At 52.3% G+C, this 16,301-nt stretch overlaps 1 protein-coding gene across 1 annotated transcript in view; it reads right to left on the bottom strand.

The window, feature by feature from the left end:
• The window catches only part of LOC119957722 (hypoxia-inducible factor 1-alpha-like), a 33,204-nt gene extending 22,150 nt beyond the window's left edge, over window positions 1-11,054 (bottom strand). Inside the window, exons 1-6 of the mRNA XM_038785800.1 lie at window positions 10,872-11,054; window positions 10,543-10,627; window positions 8,337-8,446; window positions 7,505-7,707; window positions 5,900-6,006; window positions 304-451 (exon numbers count right to left, since the gene is read on the bottom strand). Coding sequence (XP_038641728.1) covers window positions 304-451; window positions 5,900-6,006; window positions 7,505-7,707; window positions 8,337-8,446; window positions 10,543-10,627; window positions 10,872-11,054 — 836 coding nt within the window. The remainder of the gene's footprint in view (window positions 1-303; window positions 452-5,899; window positions 6,007-7,504; window positions 7,708-8,336; window positions 8,447-10,542; window positions 10,628-10,871) is intronic.
• Window positions 11,055-16,301: the final 5,247 nt, after the last annotated feature.

The raw sequence follows: 16,301 nt of genomic DNA, 5'->3' as shown, positions 1-16,301 counted from the left end.
GGACCCTAGGCAGCTGATGGCTGTCGCCAATGGTGGCGTGATTAAAATCAGGGGATGGTCGAGAGACCAGAATTAGATGAATGCAGAGAGGGTTGCGAGGATGGAGGAGATTAGAGGTAGGGATGGACAAGGCTCATAGAGAGATGGAACATGAGGATGAGAATTCTTAAAATGATGCGTTCTGCATCTACTCGCCCTCCACAAGAGGTATTAGTGCCAACATTCGGCAAGGATCCCCCCCCCCCCCCCGCCCGCACATTGCCCCCGGCACCGTGTCCAAGCGAATCGTTGCTGATAACTCACCTGAGCACAAAGTTGATGCACACGATGCATTCAGGCCGCGAGTTCTTGCTGTTATAGATCGCGGTGGCCTGGGTCTTGAGCCAGACATAGCCCCCATTGTTGGCCAGAAAACGGTAATGATCTGAGGTGACCTGTCCCTTACTCAGCACTGGAAAGAAAGCAGAGAGGACGGTTAGGCTGCAGAAATAGCCGGGAATATCAACATATGAGAGAGAGAGAGCATTTCATAGAACAGCACAGCACAGAACAGGCCCTTCGGCCCTCAATGTTGTGCCGAGCCATGATCACCCTACTCAACCCACGTATCCACCCTATACCCGTAACCCAACAACCCCCCCTTAACCTTTTTTAGGACACTACGGGCAATTTAGCATGGCCAATCCACCTAACCCGCACATCTTTGGACTGTGGGAGGAAACCGGAGCACCCGGAGGAAACTCACGCACACACGGGGAGGACGTGCAGACTCCACACAGACAGTGACCCAGCCGGGAATCGAACCTGGGACCCTGGAGCTGTGAAGCATTTATGCTAACCACCATGCTACCCTGCTGCCCCTAAAGAGCGTGAGTGAGCGAGTGTGTATCTGTGTACCGTGTGCTGGGGGTGTCTGAGTGTGTGTGACATCGAACAGCACCCCTGCAAAACTCTTGCTGGTATCTCTCTCTCTCTGACTGTTGAAGTAAGACATGTCAGCAAAGACACAGCTGATTGAGAAACAGAGAAGTTTCACCACCAAACTGCAGGAGATTGTAATCTCAAAACTGACTGCTGGCCTGCTGAAATCAGCAATACTGGAATCACAAATCGCAACAGGCGCAAAGCTCAATCATCCACTCCTCACGAACCAAGGACTTTGCATACTGTTGTAAAGCTTACTTTGGACTCAATTCTCACACCTGATCAGTATGAATGGATTTGGTCCATCATTTTCTTACCTTTTGATAGTTAATAAACTCTACCTTTAACTCGAGAATCCTGGTTCAAGATAAATCCTTTATAAAGATAAATATTGGGATTGGGAAAAGATATGGGCGAAGGAAGGGATCCTGTTTAGATTAATCGTGTTGTGATCGACAGAAGGGTTTGAATAAAGAAAGGGAGACAGTGCATCCCTCCTCCCCAGGGTGTCCCAGCTGAACATTGACAAGTAGGGTGCTGCTCTGGGCTCTTGGCCAGTTGCGAGCGGGCGCTGGGAGAGTTCCCACGGAGGGGAATGGAGGATGACAAACTGAGGGATCTCATCCCGGTGAGCAAATTTGGGAAATTGACCTGGGGAGCGGCCGTAACAGCAGGGAACTAATAATGGAGATGCTGGGCCCTGAGGGTCAGGGGGCATTCGGCCACCCCAGATGGTATGGAGCTCGGTCCGATTCTCAAATCCTTCCATGTCCTCGCTCCTTCCCTACCTCTGCAGTCCCATCCAATCCTACATCCTCCCGGAGTATCCGGGCATCTCCAATTCCACCCTCTTTCATATCCCCGATTTTAATCACCCCTCATTTGAAGCTGACTGCAGCCCTAAACTCTGGAATTTCTTCCGTAAACTTCCCTGCCTCTCTGTCTTCCTTTAAGGTGCTCCATAAGAAGAGCTTTCAGTTCTGTTCGGTTATATCGGTTATCGGGTCTAATAGAATTTCATAGAATCTACAGTGCAGAAGGAGGCCATTCGGCCCATCGAGTCTGCGCCGGCTCTTGGAAAGAGCACCCTACCCAAGCCCACACCTCCACCCTATCCCCGTAACCCAACCTAACCTTTTTGGACACTCTGGGCAATTTAGCACGGCCAATTCACCTAACCTGCACGTCTTTGGACTGTGGGAGGAAAGCGGAGCACCCGGAGGAAACCCACGCACACACGGGGAGAACATGCAGACTCCTCACCGACAGTGACCCAAGCCGGGAATCGAACCTGGGACCCTGGAGCTGTGAAGCAACGGTGCTAACCACTGTGCTACCGTGCCGCCCATCTTGCATGCTTCAAATTTTGTCAGATAAAGCTCTAGTGATGAATTGTGGGGTGTGAAAGGCGCTGTGTTAGTGCAACTTGTTTTTGTAGCGCTGGCTGTATTCATGGAGGTTCTCGAGCCACGTACAACTCAGGGTTACTGACAGCTTCTTAGCAGATGTCTTCAGCTGTTTCCGTGAGTAAACAGCAGGATCCAATTACAGCGACAGATTCCAAAAAAGACCGTGTTGCCATGGTGGCCTCGGATGAACCACAACAGGCTTTGGGAGGTATAACAGGCCCGGAGGGCCTCCAGCCTCTCCCAGCAGACAGAGCCTCAGGTACAGGCCCACGAGGGCAGCACGGTGGCCTAGTGGTTAGCACAGCTGCCTCACGGCGCTGAGGTCCCAGGTTCGATCCCGGCTCTGGGTCACTGTCCGTGTGGAGTTTGCACATTCTCCCCGTGTCTGCGTGGGTCTCGCCCCCACAACCCAAAAATGTGCAGAGTAGGTGGATTGGCCATGCTAAATTGCCCCTTAATTGGAAAAAATAATTGGGTACTCTAAATTTATAAAAAAAAAAGGTACAGGCCCACGCTGGGGTTGGGGGGGGGGGGGGGGGTTGCAGGGGTCGAAAGAGTCACGGAGCGAGGGGGTGGGTTGCAGTGACACCAAGTTCAGGTTTGAGAGAGGGAGGGAGGAAGTGACTGAGGGAACAGAGGGAGGAGAGACTGAATGATGTACAACTGAGAGTAAAAGGCTACCTAGGGGAAGAGTAGGGCCCATCAAGGACCACAGTGGTAGTGTGGAGCCGGAGGATGTACTTCGGGTCCTAAATGAATATTTTGTGTCAGTGTTCATTCGTGAGAGGGACGGTTTGGGTATAGAAATCAGGGAGGAGGACTGTAATGAAATTAAAGAGATCAACAGAGACAGAGAGGAGGCTCTGAGTGGTTTGACAGGCTTAAAAGTAGACAAATATCCAGGGCCAGATGAAATGTACCCCAGGCTGTTGAGTGAGGGAAGGGAGGAAACAGCAGGGGTGCTGGCAATAATTATGCCCAATGGGATTGTGTAACGATCAGTGTTGGGGCTGTTGCTGTTCATGTTTTCCTTGGAGCAGGGGAGGGGGGACATGATTGAGATGTATAAAATTATGAGGGGCACAGATAGAGTAGACAGGAAGAAACTTTTCCCCTTGGTGGAGGGATCAGTGACCGGGGGGCAGAGATTTAAGGTTAGGGGGCAGGAGGTTTAGAGGGGATGTGGGGGGAAACCTTTTCACCCAGAGGGTGGTGGGAGTCTGGAACGCGCTGCCTGAAAGGGTGGTGGAGGCAGAGACCCTCAGAACATTGAAGGAGTATTTAGATGTGGGCTTGTGATCCCAGGGCAGACACGGCTATGGGCCAAGCGCTGGGAAATGGGATTAGAATGGTTAAGGGCTTGTTTCTGACCAGTGCGGACTCGATGGGCCGAAGGGTCTTGTCGGTGACTTTATGAGGAGGGAGAGTGAAGGAAAGGAAGAGTGAGGCAGGGTAAGGGTGAGGCCGTTGATTGTGAGGGAGGTGAGATTGAGGGGGGAATGGAGGGAAGGTAGGAGTGAGGGGTTGGGTTGAGCAATGGGGTGATGAGGGTCTGAGCTGAGGGAAGCTGGTAGGAGGAGGAGGGATATGCGGAGGAAGATCTGAAATTCAGGAGGACTGAAGCTGACTGAACACTTCGATATTCTTAAATCCCTCTGCTTCCTTCTCTTCAATTTTCACCCCATCACAACTGATAGCACTGACGTGAGGAGCGATTGACAGAAACTGAGCTTCAAATCAGACATCTTTTCATTCAGTGGGAGTGTGTATGGAGAGAGGGAGCAGAGAGAGAGGTACTGGGGATCTTTTCATTGTCACAGGGTTAGATACAGAGTAAAGCTCCGTCTACACTGTCTCCATCAAACACTCCCAGGACAGATACAGCACGGGGTTAGATACAGAGTAAAGCTCCCTCTACACTGTCCCATCAAACACTTTTTATCCATTTTGGTAGGAATAACAGCAAACGGGATTATTATTTAAACGATAAAATATTAAAGCATGCCGCTGTTCAGAGAGACTTGGGTGTGCTAGTGCATGAGTCACAGAAGGTTGGTTTACAAGTGCAACAGGTGATTAAGAAGGCAAATGGAATTTTGTCCTTCATTGCTAGAGGGATGGAGTTTAAGACTAGGGAGGTTATGTTGCAATTGTATAAGGTGTTAGTGCGGCCACACCTGGAGTATTGTGTTCAGTTTTGGTCTCCTTACTTGAGAAAGGACGTACTGGCACTGGAGGGTGTGCAGAGGAGATTCACTAGGTTAATCCCAGATCTGAAGGGGTTGGATTATGAGGAGAGGTTGAGTAGACTGGGACTGTACTCGTTGGAATTTAGAAGGATGAGGGGGGATCTTATAGAAACATTTAAAATTATGAAGGGAATAGATAGGATAGATGCGGGCAGGTTGTTTCCACTGGCGGGTGACAGCAGAACTAGGGGGCATAGCCTCAAAATAAGGGGAAGTAGATTTAGAACTGAGTTTAGGAGGAACTTCTTCACCCAAAGGGTTGTGAATCTATGGAATTCCTTGCCCAGTGAAGCAGTTGAGGCTCCTTCATTACTTGTTTTTAAGGTAAAGATAGATAGTTTTTTGAAGAATAAAGGGATTAAGGGTTATGGTGTTCGGGCCGGAAAGTGGAGCTGAGTCCACAAAAGATCAGCCATGATCTAATTGAATGGCAGAGCAGGCTCGAGGGGCCAGATGGCCGACTCCTGCTCCTAGTTCTTATGTTCTTATTAAACTCCCAGGACAGGTACAGCACGGGGTTAGATACAGAGTAAAGCTCCCTCTACACTGTCCCCATCAAACACTCCCAGGACAGGTACAGCACGGGGTTAGATACAGAGTAAAGCTCCCTCTACACTGTCCCCATCAAACACTCCCAGGACAGGTACAGCATGGGTTAGATACAGAGTAAAGCTCCCTCTACACTGTCCCCATCAAACACTCCCAGGACAGGTACATCACGGGGTTAGATACAGAGTAAAGCTCCCTCGACACTGTCCCCATCAAACACTCCCAGGACAGGTACAGCACAGGGTTAGAGACAGAGTAAAGCTCCCTCTACACTGTCCCCATCAAACACTCCCAGGACAGGTACATCACGGGGTTAGATACAGAGTAAAGCTCCCTCTACACTGTCTCCATCAAACACTCCCAGGACAGGTACATCACGGGGTTAGATACAGAGTAACCCCATCAAACACTCCCAGGACAGGTACATCACGGGGTTAGATACAGAGTAAAGCTCCCTCTACACTGTCTCCATCAAACACTCCCAGGACAGGTACATCACGGGGTTAGATACAGAGTAAAGCTCCCTCTACACTGTCCCCATCAAACACTCCCAGGACAGGTACAGCACGGGGTTAGATACAGAGTAAAGCTCCCTCTACACTGTCCCCATCAAACACTCCCAGGTCAGGTACAGCATGGGGTTAGATACAGAGTAAAGCTCCCTCTACACTGTCCCCATCAAATTCCCTCCGGCTGTGTTGTTATTTGAGTCACTGCCTTGTTCAATGGTGGACTGACGTGGACAATTACAGAAGGGGAGATACTTACAGGTGCGATGTGTCTTGGTCATGTGATTGAAGTCCAGCGAATGGTAGAATTCGTAGGAAGTGTGGCCAAGCATTGCCTTTGGGTGATAACCAATCAGATCAGTGATTCTGCAGGGACAGAGGGAGAGTCATGATTGGCCAACAGGAGCTCAGAATCATAAATCATAAAATTGGTGTGTTGTTGCGGGCCGGTGTGTGTTGGCGTGGTGTTTAGTGTGTTACGGGCCGGTGTGTGTTGTGTATTGTTATGATCCCATGGTTCCATGTTTTCATAGAATGTTCATAGAATTTACAGTGCAGAAGGAGGCCATTCGGCCCATCAAGTCTGCACAGGCTCTTGGAAAGAGCACCCTACCCAAGGTCAACACCTCCACCCTATCCCCAGAACTCAGTAACCCCACCCAACACTCAGGGCAATTTATCATGGCCAATCCACCTAACCTGCACATCTTTGGACTGTGGGAGGAAACCGGAGCACCCGGAGGAAACCCACGCACACACGGGGAGGATGTTCAGACTCCACACAGACAGTGACCCAAGCCGGAATCGAACCTGGGACCCTGGAGCTGTGAAGCGATTGTGCTATCCACAATGCTACCGTGCTGCCCAAATGTGTTTTGTATGTGTTTTGCCAGCGGCTGGTGGTCCCTGACAGTTAAGGACTGTTTCCTGGAAATGATTGGACTTCCCTTTCTCATTCCAAGGGCTGGGACATTGACAAATGGTTGAAATGAACACTGAGAGCTCTGGGACATGATCACTAAAGATCAACTTTCGTGTCATTTTGTTACTGTTCAGATGAAACCAATGATTGGGCAATCTCCAGGGTTACAGCAGCAGCACCCCCCCCCCCCCTCCCCCCCTCCCCCTGATCTCCAAGGACAAGGGCAGCAAGTCAATGGGAAACGATACCATCTCCCAAGCCACACGCGCCAACTCGGCTTGAGGTGACCTTCGCTCTTTCTGCGTCAGTCTCATGGAACACCTCACAGAAACCCATCACCCTCATAATGTGCCATCAGCCCTGGCTCGACAGGTTGTGGGTTCAAACCCCCACTCCGCCATTTGGCCCATCGAGCCCATTCCGACTCTACGCAGGAGAACGTCAGCCATCCCACTCCACTGGCCCTTCCCCCACAGACCTGCTCATCTTTTTTCCCTTCGTGTGATGATCCCATTTCCCTTTTCAGAGCCTCGATCCGGTCGGCCTCCCTCTCAGGCACCACATTCTAGATCCTACCCACTTGCTGGGTGGCAAGGTTTCGCTCATGTCCCTGTTGTCTCCTTTGCCTGTCACCTAAACTCTTGTTCTCAATCCTTCCATCAATGGGGGACAGTTTCTCCTCCCCATTCTGTCCAGACCCCTGGTGATTTTGAAGCTCCCGATCAAATGTCCCATCAAACCTCTCTACCCCAAGGTGACCATTCCCAGCTTTTCCAATCTATCTGCCGAACCCAATTCCCTCATCCCCCAAACCAATCTCACAAATCGTTCCTGCGCCCTCTCTAATGGCTTCACATCCTTCCCAAAGTGCGGAGCTCAAACCCGGACACAATCGACCCGCTCTCACATGACTACAATTCCGCCGTTAGGCCATCTCCTTACTTCTGATCACAGTGAGTGAACTTCATGTCCAGGCTGTGGCGACTCAGGAATGTCTTGGTGTCCAACGCCATCTCAATGGTGGATGGGTGTGGAATAGGTTCACAGATCATCACCAGGAAGGACATCGGGGATTCCGGGAATTCGCAATCGGGTATCTTGCTGCTCACCTCACACCTCTTCATGTGTCCCGTGCAGTGCAGAACCTGGCAAAGGCATCCGGTTAAACATTTCGGTTGAACATTGTCTCTTCAATGTAAACCGCCAGGCTCCTCGACCCTAAACAAGCCCTTCCCCTGGGTCTCACCTTCAACTAAACACTCAACCATGAACTCAAAGAAGATACAGAGCCTGCACCCTGACATGGGTCAATGTCAATAGGACAGTCCTTAAGGGCGGCACAATGGCGCAATGGTTAGCACTGTTGTCTAACGGCGCCGAGGACCCGGGTCTGATTCCGGCTCTGGGTCACTGTCCGTGTGGAGTTTGCACATTCTCCCCGTGTCTGCGTGGGTTTCACCCCCACAGCCCAAAGATGTGCAGGGTAGGTGGATTGGCCACGCTAAATTGCCCCTTAATTGGAAAAAGAGAATTGGGTACTCTAAATTTATTTTAAAAAACATGGGTCCTTTGAACTTTTCCCCAACATGGGTCAGTGCCCTTTGAACTTTTCCCCAACATGGGTCAGTGCCCTTTGAACTTTTCCCCAACATGGGTCAGTGCCCATTGAACTGTAGCCCTGTATAACTTAATGATTTGCTCAGGAATGTCGAGCGCAGACTAAGGCCATGGTTGAGGGTAGTCATGGTGATCGGTTTAGTAGCATGTTACTCACTTTCCACGTTGCTGATTTGATGGCGACAGTGCGTCCGCGACTGGATAGAGTGGATTTCATCCTCATGAAGAAATCTCTCTCCGTGTGGCCGTCTTGCTTCACAGGCATGCCTGCCATTGGAGGGATCAAACCAGAGAGTGGCTTCATTAGTGAACTGGGCAAGAGATTCCGTCACTGGGCCACTGGTTACTGAGCCGGTTAGTCAGTAACTGAGCCGGTTAGTCAGTAACTGAGCCGGTTAATTAGGGTCAGCGAGTTAGTTAGTCTGTGTCAGTCAGTAACTGAGCCGGTTATTCAGTGTCAGTGAGTTAGTTAGTCAGTGTCAGTCAGTAACTGAGCCGGTTAGTCAGTTTCAGTGAGTTAGTTAGTCAGTGTCAGTCATTAACTGAGCCGGTTAATTAGGGTCAGCAAGTTAGTTAGTTTGTGTCAGTCAGTAACTGAGCCGGTTAGTCAGTAACTGAGCCGGTTAATTAGGGTCAGCGAGTTAGTTAGTCTGTGTCAGTCAGTAACTGAGCCGGTTATTCAGTGTCGGTGAGTTAGTTAGCCTGTGTCAGTCAGTAACTGAGCCGGTTAGTCAGTGTCAGTGAGTTAGTTAGTCAGTATCAGTCAGTAACTGAGCTGGTTAGTCAGTGTCAGTGAGTTAGTTAGTCTGTGTCAGTCAGTACCTGAGCCGGTTATTCAGTGTCAGTGAGTTAGTTAGTCAGTGTCAGTCATTAACTGAGCCGGTTATTCAGTGTCAGTGAGTTAGTTAGTCAGTGTCAGTCAGTAACTGAGCCGGTTGGTCAGTGTCAGCGAGTTAGTTAGTCAGTGTCAGTCAGTAACTGAGCCGGTTAATTAGGATCAGCGAGTTAGTTAGTCAGTGTCAATCAGTAATTGAGCCGGTTGGTCAGTGTCGGTGAGTTAGTTAGTCTGTGTCAGTCAGTAACTGAGCCGGTTAGTCAGTGTCAGTGAGTTAGTTAGTCAGTATCAGTCAGTAACTGAGCCGGTTAATTAGGATCAGCGAGTTAGTTAGTCAGTGTCAATCAGTAATTGAGCCGGTTGGTCAGTGTCGGTGAGTTAGTTAGTCAGTGTCAGTCAGTAACTGAGCCGGTTAATTAGGATCAGCGAGTTAGTTAGTCTGTGTCAGTCAGTAACTGAGCCGGTTAGTCAGTGTCAGTGAGTTAGTTAGTCAGTATCAGTCAGTAACTGAGCCGGTTAATTAGGATCAGCGAGTTAGTTAGTCAGTGTCAGTCAGTAACTGAGCCGGTTAGTCAGTGTCAGTGAGTTAGTTAGTCAGTGTCAGTCAGTAACTGAGCCGGTTGGTCAGTGTCGGTGAGTTAGTTAGTCAGTATCAGTCAGTAACTGAGCTGGTTAGTCAGTGTCAGTGAGTTAGTTAGTCTGTGTTAGTCAGTAACTGAGCCGGTTAGTTAGTGTCAGTGAGTTAGTTAGTCAGTATCAGTCAGTAACTGAGCTGGTTAGTCAGTGTCAGTGAGTTAGTTAGTCAGTGTCAGTCAGTAACTGAGCCGGTTAATTAGGGTCAGCGAGTTAGTTAGTCTGTGTCAGTCAGTAACTGAGCTGGTTAGTCAGTGTCAGTGAGTTAGTTAGTCTGTGTCAGTCAGTAACTGAGCCGGTTGGTCAGTGTCGGTGAGTTAGTTAGTCTGTGTCAGTCAGTAACTGAGCCGTTAGTCAGTGTCAGTGAGTTAGTTAGTCTGTGTCAGTCAGTAACTGAGCTGGTTAGTCAGTGTCAGTGAGTTAGTTAGTCTGTGTCAGTCAGTAACTGAGCTGGTTAGTCAGTGTCAGTGAGTTAGTTAGTCAGTGTCAGTCAGTAACTGAGCCGGTTAATCAGTGTCAGCGAGATAGTTAGACACTAGCTGAGTTGGTTAGCCAGAATTGTTGAGTTGGTTAATTATTTGGGTTATTTTTTTCTGATGGCTCCCACCCATCAGGTAACTCCTCAGACCCAGTTACGGGTGTGTGTGGAGGTGATGGGAGTGTCTCCATCTCCATTTTCCCCCCTTCCTGTCTCAGGGTCTGGCTAACCCAGGCATGGTCATCAGACACGACCAGAATCACTTCTAATAAATCTATTTCCCCAGCACCAGTCTCCTCTGCTCCCACTCCCCAGTGTCCCAATCTCCAGTATCCCACTCCCCTTCACTCCCACTGCCCCCTCACCACCCCCCCCCCACCACCACCCACGTCAGCAGTAATGGAAGGTTATTGTTACCTTGCTGCAGAGTCACTAAATCCTTCAGCTCCTCTTCATCACATGGGTGAACAAACTCGAAGACGCTGTGTCCAACTAGATCCAACTATTAGCAACCAAGAAACTGGGGTTAGCTTCAAACTGAACTGTGCAAATTCACCTGGACAGTTACACACCTGAAGCCTCCAAAACTACACTCCCGATATTCCCCAAAATTATATTGCAGCCATCCCACAATACCCATTATTAGAACCCAGAGACTCTATTATTAGGGCCCAGAGGCACTGGCTATTCCAGCTGATCTGGACATCATCTGGATCGTTAACCCTTTGGGTGATGTTTCTCATTACCTGGGTCAGTCCAAGATATCTGTCGACATTCTCGGACAGATAAACAATGTCTCCTTCTTCCGACAATACCATGATGAAACCATCGAGGGCTCGGAGGAGAAACCCATCGAACTGACTGTCCAGATCAGCCCTCGCTGATCTTGTTGTCCCTGGGGGATAGAGAGAGATCCAGTCAGTGTCCATTATCCCTGGGGGAACTGCCATGGGAGTGTCTCTTTAAGAAATGTTTTTGTCTTATCACATGGCTTCAGTGATGTCATTGTGTGGGTGGAGCTGGGCTGTGGCTGCGAGTTTTACTTTCGCTTTGAGTTTTTGGACTGGTTTGAACTGCACAGGATGAAAGACGTGTCGCTCTCTATCTTCATTTTAAAAGCTGTTTCCAGACTACTTGGTAACTTAAAAGAGATAATTGCTTTCTGGAAGGGATTGAAATCTGCTGTTTGAAAAGGGGGACAGAGTATCAATAACAAGTCTTATACCAGTGAGAATACCGTGTGCTGGGCCACACCATTGAAAAGGTGGTTCTGGTTTTACTTGGATTTTGTTATTAAATTGGAACAGTTAAGGGGGAATTCATTGAGGGTTATACATAGATTACTGTAGCTGTGTGGGGTCTTTATGTTTGTCATTAATAATCTCACTGTGTGTGCTTATACAAATGTCAACTAAATTCTTGAATAAAGTTAGATTTTTTTGATTAAAAGTGCCTAAGAACTCTCATTTGTTTTAAAATTTAGAGTACCCAATTCATTTTTTCCAATTAAGGGGCAATTTAACGTGGCCAATCCACCTACCCTGCATATCTTTGGGTTGTGGGGGTGAGACCCACGCAGACACGGGGAGAATGTGCAAACTCCACACGGACAGTGACCCAGAGCCGGGATCGAACCTGGGACCTCGGCACAGTGAGCCTAAGAATTCTCTTGAATAACAGCTGAAAGGCACACTCGTGTGCTCCCCATAGCCACAAACAACGGACAGTTATAGGTCAGGTGAACTCCATGATAAACTTTGGAGTTTTCTAACCCCTGGTCCGTAACATCAGAGAGAGATCCAGTCAGTGCCCATTGGCCCCTGGGAGTGAGAGAGATCCAGTCAGTGCCCATTGGCCCCTGGGAGTGAGAGAGAGATCCAGTCAGTGCCCATTGGCCGCTGGTGGTGAGAGACAGATCCAGTCAGTGCCAATTGGCCGCTGGGGGTGAGAGACAGATCCAGTCAGTGCCAATTGGCCGCTGGGGGTGAGAGAGAGATCCAGTCAGTGCCAATTGGCCGCTGGGGGTGAGAGACAGATCCAGTCAGTGCCCATTGGCCCCTGGGGGTGAGAGAGAGATCCAGTCAGTTCCCATTGGCCCCTGGGGGTGAGAGAGAGATCCAGTCAGTGTCCATTGGCCGCTGGGGGTGAGAGACAGATCCAGTCAGTGCCCATTGGCCCCTGGGGGTGAGAGAGAGATCCAGTCAGTGCCCATTGGCCCCTGGGGGTGAGAGAGAGATCCAGTCAGTTCCCATTGGACCCTGGGAGTGAGAGAGATCCAGTCAGTGCCCATTGGCCCCTGGGGGTGAGAGAGAGATCCAGTCAGTGCCAATTGGCCGCTGGGGGTGAGAGACATATCCAGTCAGTGCCAATTGGCCGCTGGGGGTGAGAGAGAGATCCAGCCAGTGCCCATTGGCCCCTGGGGGTGAGAGAGAGATCCAGTCAGTTCCCATTGGCCCCTGGGGGTGAGAGAGAGATCCAGTCAGTTCCCATTGGCCCCTGGGGGTGAGAGAGAGATCCAGTCAGTGCCCATTGGCCCCTGGGGGTGAGAGAGAGATCCAGTCAGTTCCCATTGGACCCTGGGAGTGAGAGAGATCCAGTCAGTGCCCATTGGCCCCTGGGGGTGAGAGAGAGATCCAGTCAGTGTCTGCTGGCTCTTTGAAGACATTCACAAAGAAACAGATTACCAGATGCTTCAATCAGGATCACTGCCCCTTTAACTCAGCTTTGCAAGAATATTTATCCGACCTCAGATTCGATGCAGCGCTAACGCAGGAGGATAACTCACCGGAAAGGCAGTGGAGAAAGTGCAAAGAAGGTTCACCAATATGGTGCTCAACCTGTGGGGTTATAATTGTCAAGAAAGACTAAACGGGCCAGGACTGAGTTCTTTAGAAAGGGGAAGGTTGGGGAGTGGCATGTTGGAGGTCTTTAAAATTATGAAAGGGTTTGATTGGGAGTGGGGGAGAATGTGGGACTCACTCCCACAGGGAGTGGGGAGAATGTGAGACTCGCTCCCACGGGGAGTGGGGAGAATGTGGGACTCGCTCCCACAGGGAGTGGGGAGAATGTGGGACTCGCTCCCACGGGGAGTGGGGAGAATGTGGAACTCGCTCCCACGGGGAGTGGGGAGAATGTGGGACTCGCTCCCACAGGGGAGTGGGGAGAATGTGGGACTCGCTCCCACGGGGAGTGGGGAGAATGTGGGACTCGCTCCCACGCGGAGTGGGGGAGAATGTGGGACTCGCTCCCACAGGGAGTGGGAGAATGTGGGACTCGCTCCCAAGGGAGTGGAGGAGAATGTGGGACTCGCTCCCACGGGGAGTGGGGAGAATGTGGGACTCGCTCCCACGGGGAGTGGGGAGAATGTGGGACTCGCTCCCACGGGGAGTGGGGAGAATGTGGGACTCACTCCCATGGGGAGTGGGGAGAATGTGGGACTCGCTCCCACGGGGAGTGGGGAGAATGTGGGACTCGCTCCCACGGGAGTGGGGAGAATGTGGACTCGCTCCCACGGGGAGTGGGGAGAATGTGGGACTCGCTCCCACAGGGAGTGGGGAGAATGTGGACTCGCTCCCACAGGGAGTGGGGAGAATGTGGGACTCGCTCCCACAGGGAGTGGGGAGAATGTGGGACTCGCTCCCACAGGGAGTGGGGAGAATGTGGGACTCGCTCCCAGGGGAAGTGGGGAGAATGTGGGACTCACTCCACGGGGAGTGGGGAGAATGTGGGACTCGCTCCCACGGGGAGTGGGAGAATGTGGGACTCGCTCCCATGAGGAGTGGGGAGAATGTGGGACTCACTCCCACGGGGAGTGGGGAGAATGTGGGACTCGTTCCCACGGGGAGTGGGGAGAATGTGGGACTCGCTCCCACAGGGAGTGGGGAGAATGTGGGACTCGCTCCCACGGGGAGTGGGGAGAATGTGGGACTCGCTCCCACAGGGAGTGGGGAGAATGTGGGGCTCGCTCCCACGGGGAGTGGGGAGAATGTGGGGCTCGCTCCCACGGGGAGTGGGGAGAATGTGGGACTCGCTCCCGGGGGAGTGGGGAGAATGGTGGGACTCGCTCCCACGGGGAGTGGGGAGAATATGGGACTCGCTCCCACGGGGAGTGGGGAGAATGTGGGACTCGCTCCCACAGGGGAGTGGGGTGAATGTGGGACTAACTCCCATGGGAGTGGGGAGACTGTGGGACTCGCTCTCACAGGGAGTGGGGAGAATGTGGGACTCGCTCTCACAGGGAGTGGGGAGAATGTGGGACTCGCTCCCATGTGGAGTGGGGTGAATGTGGGACTCGCTCCCAGGGGGAGTGGGAGAAAATGTGGGACTCGCTCCCAGGGGGAGTGGGGAGAATGTGGGACTCACTCCAATAGGAACTGGGGAGAATGTTGAACTCGCTCCCACAGGGAGTGGGGAGAATGTGGGACTCGCTCCCACGGGGAGTGGGGAGAATGTGGGACTCGCTCCCACGGGGAGTGGGGAGAATGTGGGACTCGCTCCCACGGGGAGTGGGGAGAAGGTGGGACTCGCTCCCATGGGGAGTGGGGAAAATATGGGACTCGCTCCCACGGGGGAGTGGGGAGAATGTGGGACTCACTCCAATAGGGACTGTGGAGAATGTGGGACTCACTCCCACAGGGAGTGGGGAGAATGTGGGACTCGCTCCCACAGGGAGTGGGGAGAATGTGGGACTCGCTCCCACAGGGAATGGGGAGAATGTGGGACTCGCTCCCACAGGTAGTGGGGAGAATGTGGGACTCGCTCCAATAGGGACTGGGGCGAATGAGGGACTCGCTCCTACGGGGAGTGGGGAGAATGTGGGACTCGCTCCCACGGGGAGTGGGAGAATGTGGGACTCGCTCCCACGGGAGTGGGGAGAATGTGAACTCGCTCCCATGGGGATGGGAGAATGTGGGACTCGCTCCACGGGGTGGGTATGTGGGACTCGCTCCACGGGATGGGGAGAATGTGGAACTCGCTCCCATGGGGAGTGGGGAGAATGTGGGACTCGCTCCCACGGGGAGTGGAGAGAAGGTGGAACTCACTCCCACAGGGAGTAGGGAGAATGTGGGACTCGCTCCCACAGGGGAGTGGGGAGAATGTTGAACTCGCTCCCACAGGGAGTGGGGAGAATGTGGGACTCGCTCCCACGGGAGTGGGGAGAATGTGGGACTCGCTCCCACGGGGTAGTGAGGGGAATGTGGGTCTTGCTCCCACGGGAGTGGGGGACAAGGTGGGACTCGCTCCCATGGGAGTGGGGAAAATATGGGACTCGCTTCCACGGGGAGTGGGGAGAATGTGGGACTCACTCCAATAGGGACTGTGGAGAATGTGGGGACTCACTCCCACAGGGAGGGGGGAGAATGTGGGACTCGCTCCCACAGGGAGTGGGGAGAATGTGGGACTCGCTCCCACAGGGAGTGGGGAGAATGTGGGACTCGCTCCCACAGGTAGTGGGGAGAATGTGGGGACTCGCTCCAATAGGGACTGGGGAGAATGAGGGACTCGCTCCTACGGGGAGTGGGGAGAATGCGGGACTCGCTCCCACAGGGAGTGGGGAGAATGTGGGACTCGCTCCCACGGGGAGTGGGGAGAATGTGGAACTCGCTCCCATGGGGAGTGGGGAGAATGTGGGACTCGCTCCCACGGGAGTGGGGATAATGTGGGACTCGCTCCCACGGGGAGTGGGGAGAAAGTGGAACTTGCTCCCATGGGGAGTGGGGAGAATGTGGGACTCGCTCCCACGGGGAGTGGAGAGAAGGTGGAACTCACTCCCACAGGGAGTAGGGGAGAATGTGGGACTCGCTCCCACAGGGAGTGGGGAGAATGTGGGACTCGCTCCCACGGGAGTGGGGAGAATGTGGAACTCGCTCCCATGGGGAGTGGGGAGAATGTGGGACTCGCTCCCACGGGAGTGGGGAGAATGTGGAACTCGCTCCCACGGGGAGTGGGGAGAATGTGGAACTCGCTCCCACGGGGAGTGGGGAGAATGTGGAACTCGCTCCCACGGGGAGTGGGGAGAATGTGGAACTCGCTCCCACGGAGAGTGGGGAGAATGTGGAACTCGCTCCCACAGGGAGTGGGGAGAATGTCGGACTCGCTCCCACAGGCAGTGGTTGAGGTGGACAGTACTGATACACTTCAGGGGGAAGCTGGATAATTTTATGAGGGGAGAGGAA

Source organism: Scyliorhinus canicula, chromosome 27 (assembly GCF_902713615.1).
Source record: "Scyliorhinus canicula chromosome 27, sScyCan1.1, whole genome shotgun sequence".
Lineage (NCBI taxonomy): Eukaryota > Metazoa > Chordata > Chondrichthyes > Carcharhiniformes > Scyliorhinidae > Scyliorhinus > Scyliorhinus canicula.
The sequence above is the reverse complement of the archived record's forward strand: the minus strand, read 5'-3'. Positions and strand labels throughout refer to the sequence as shown.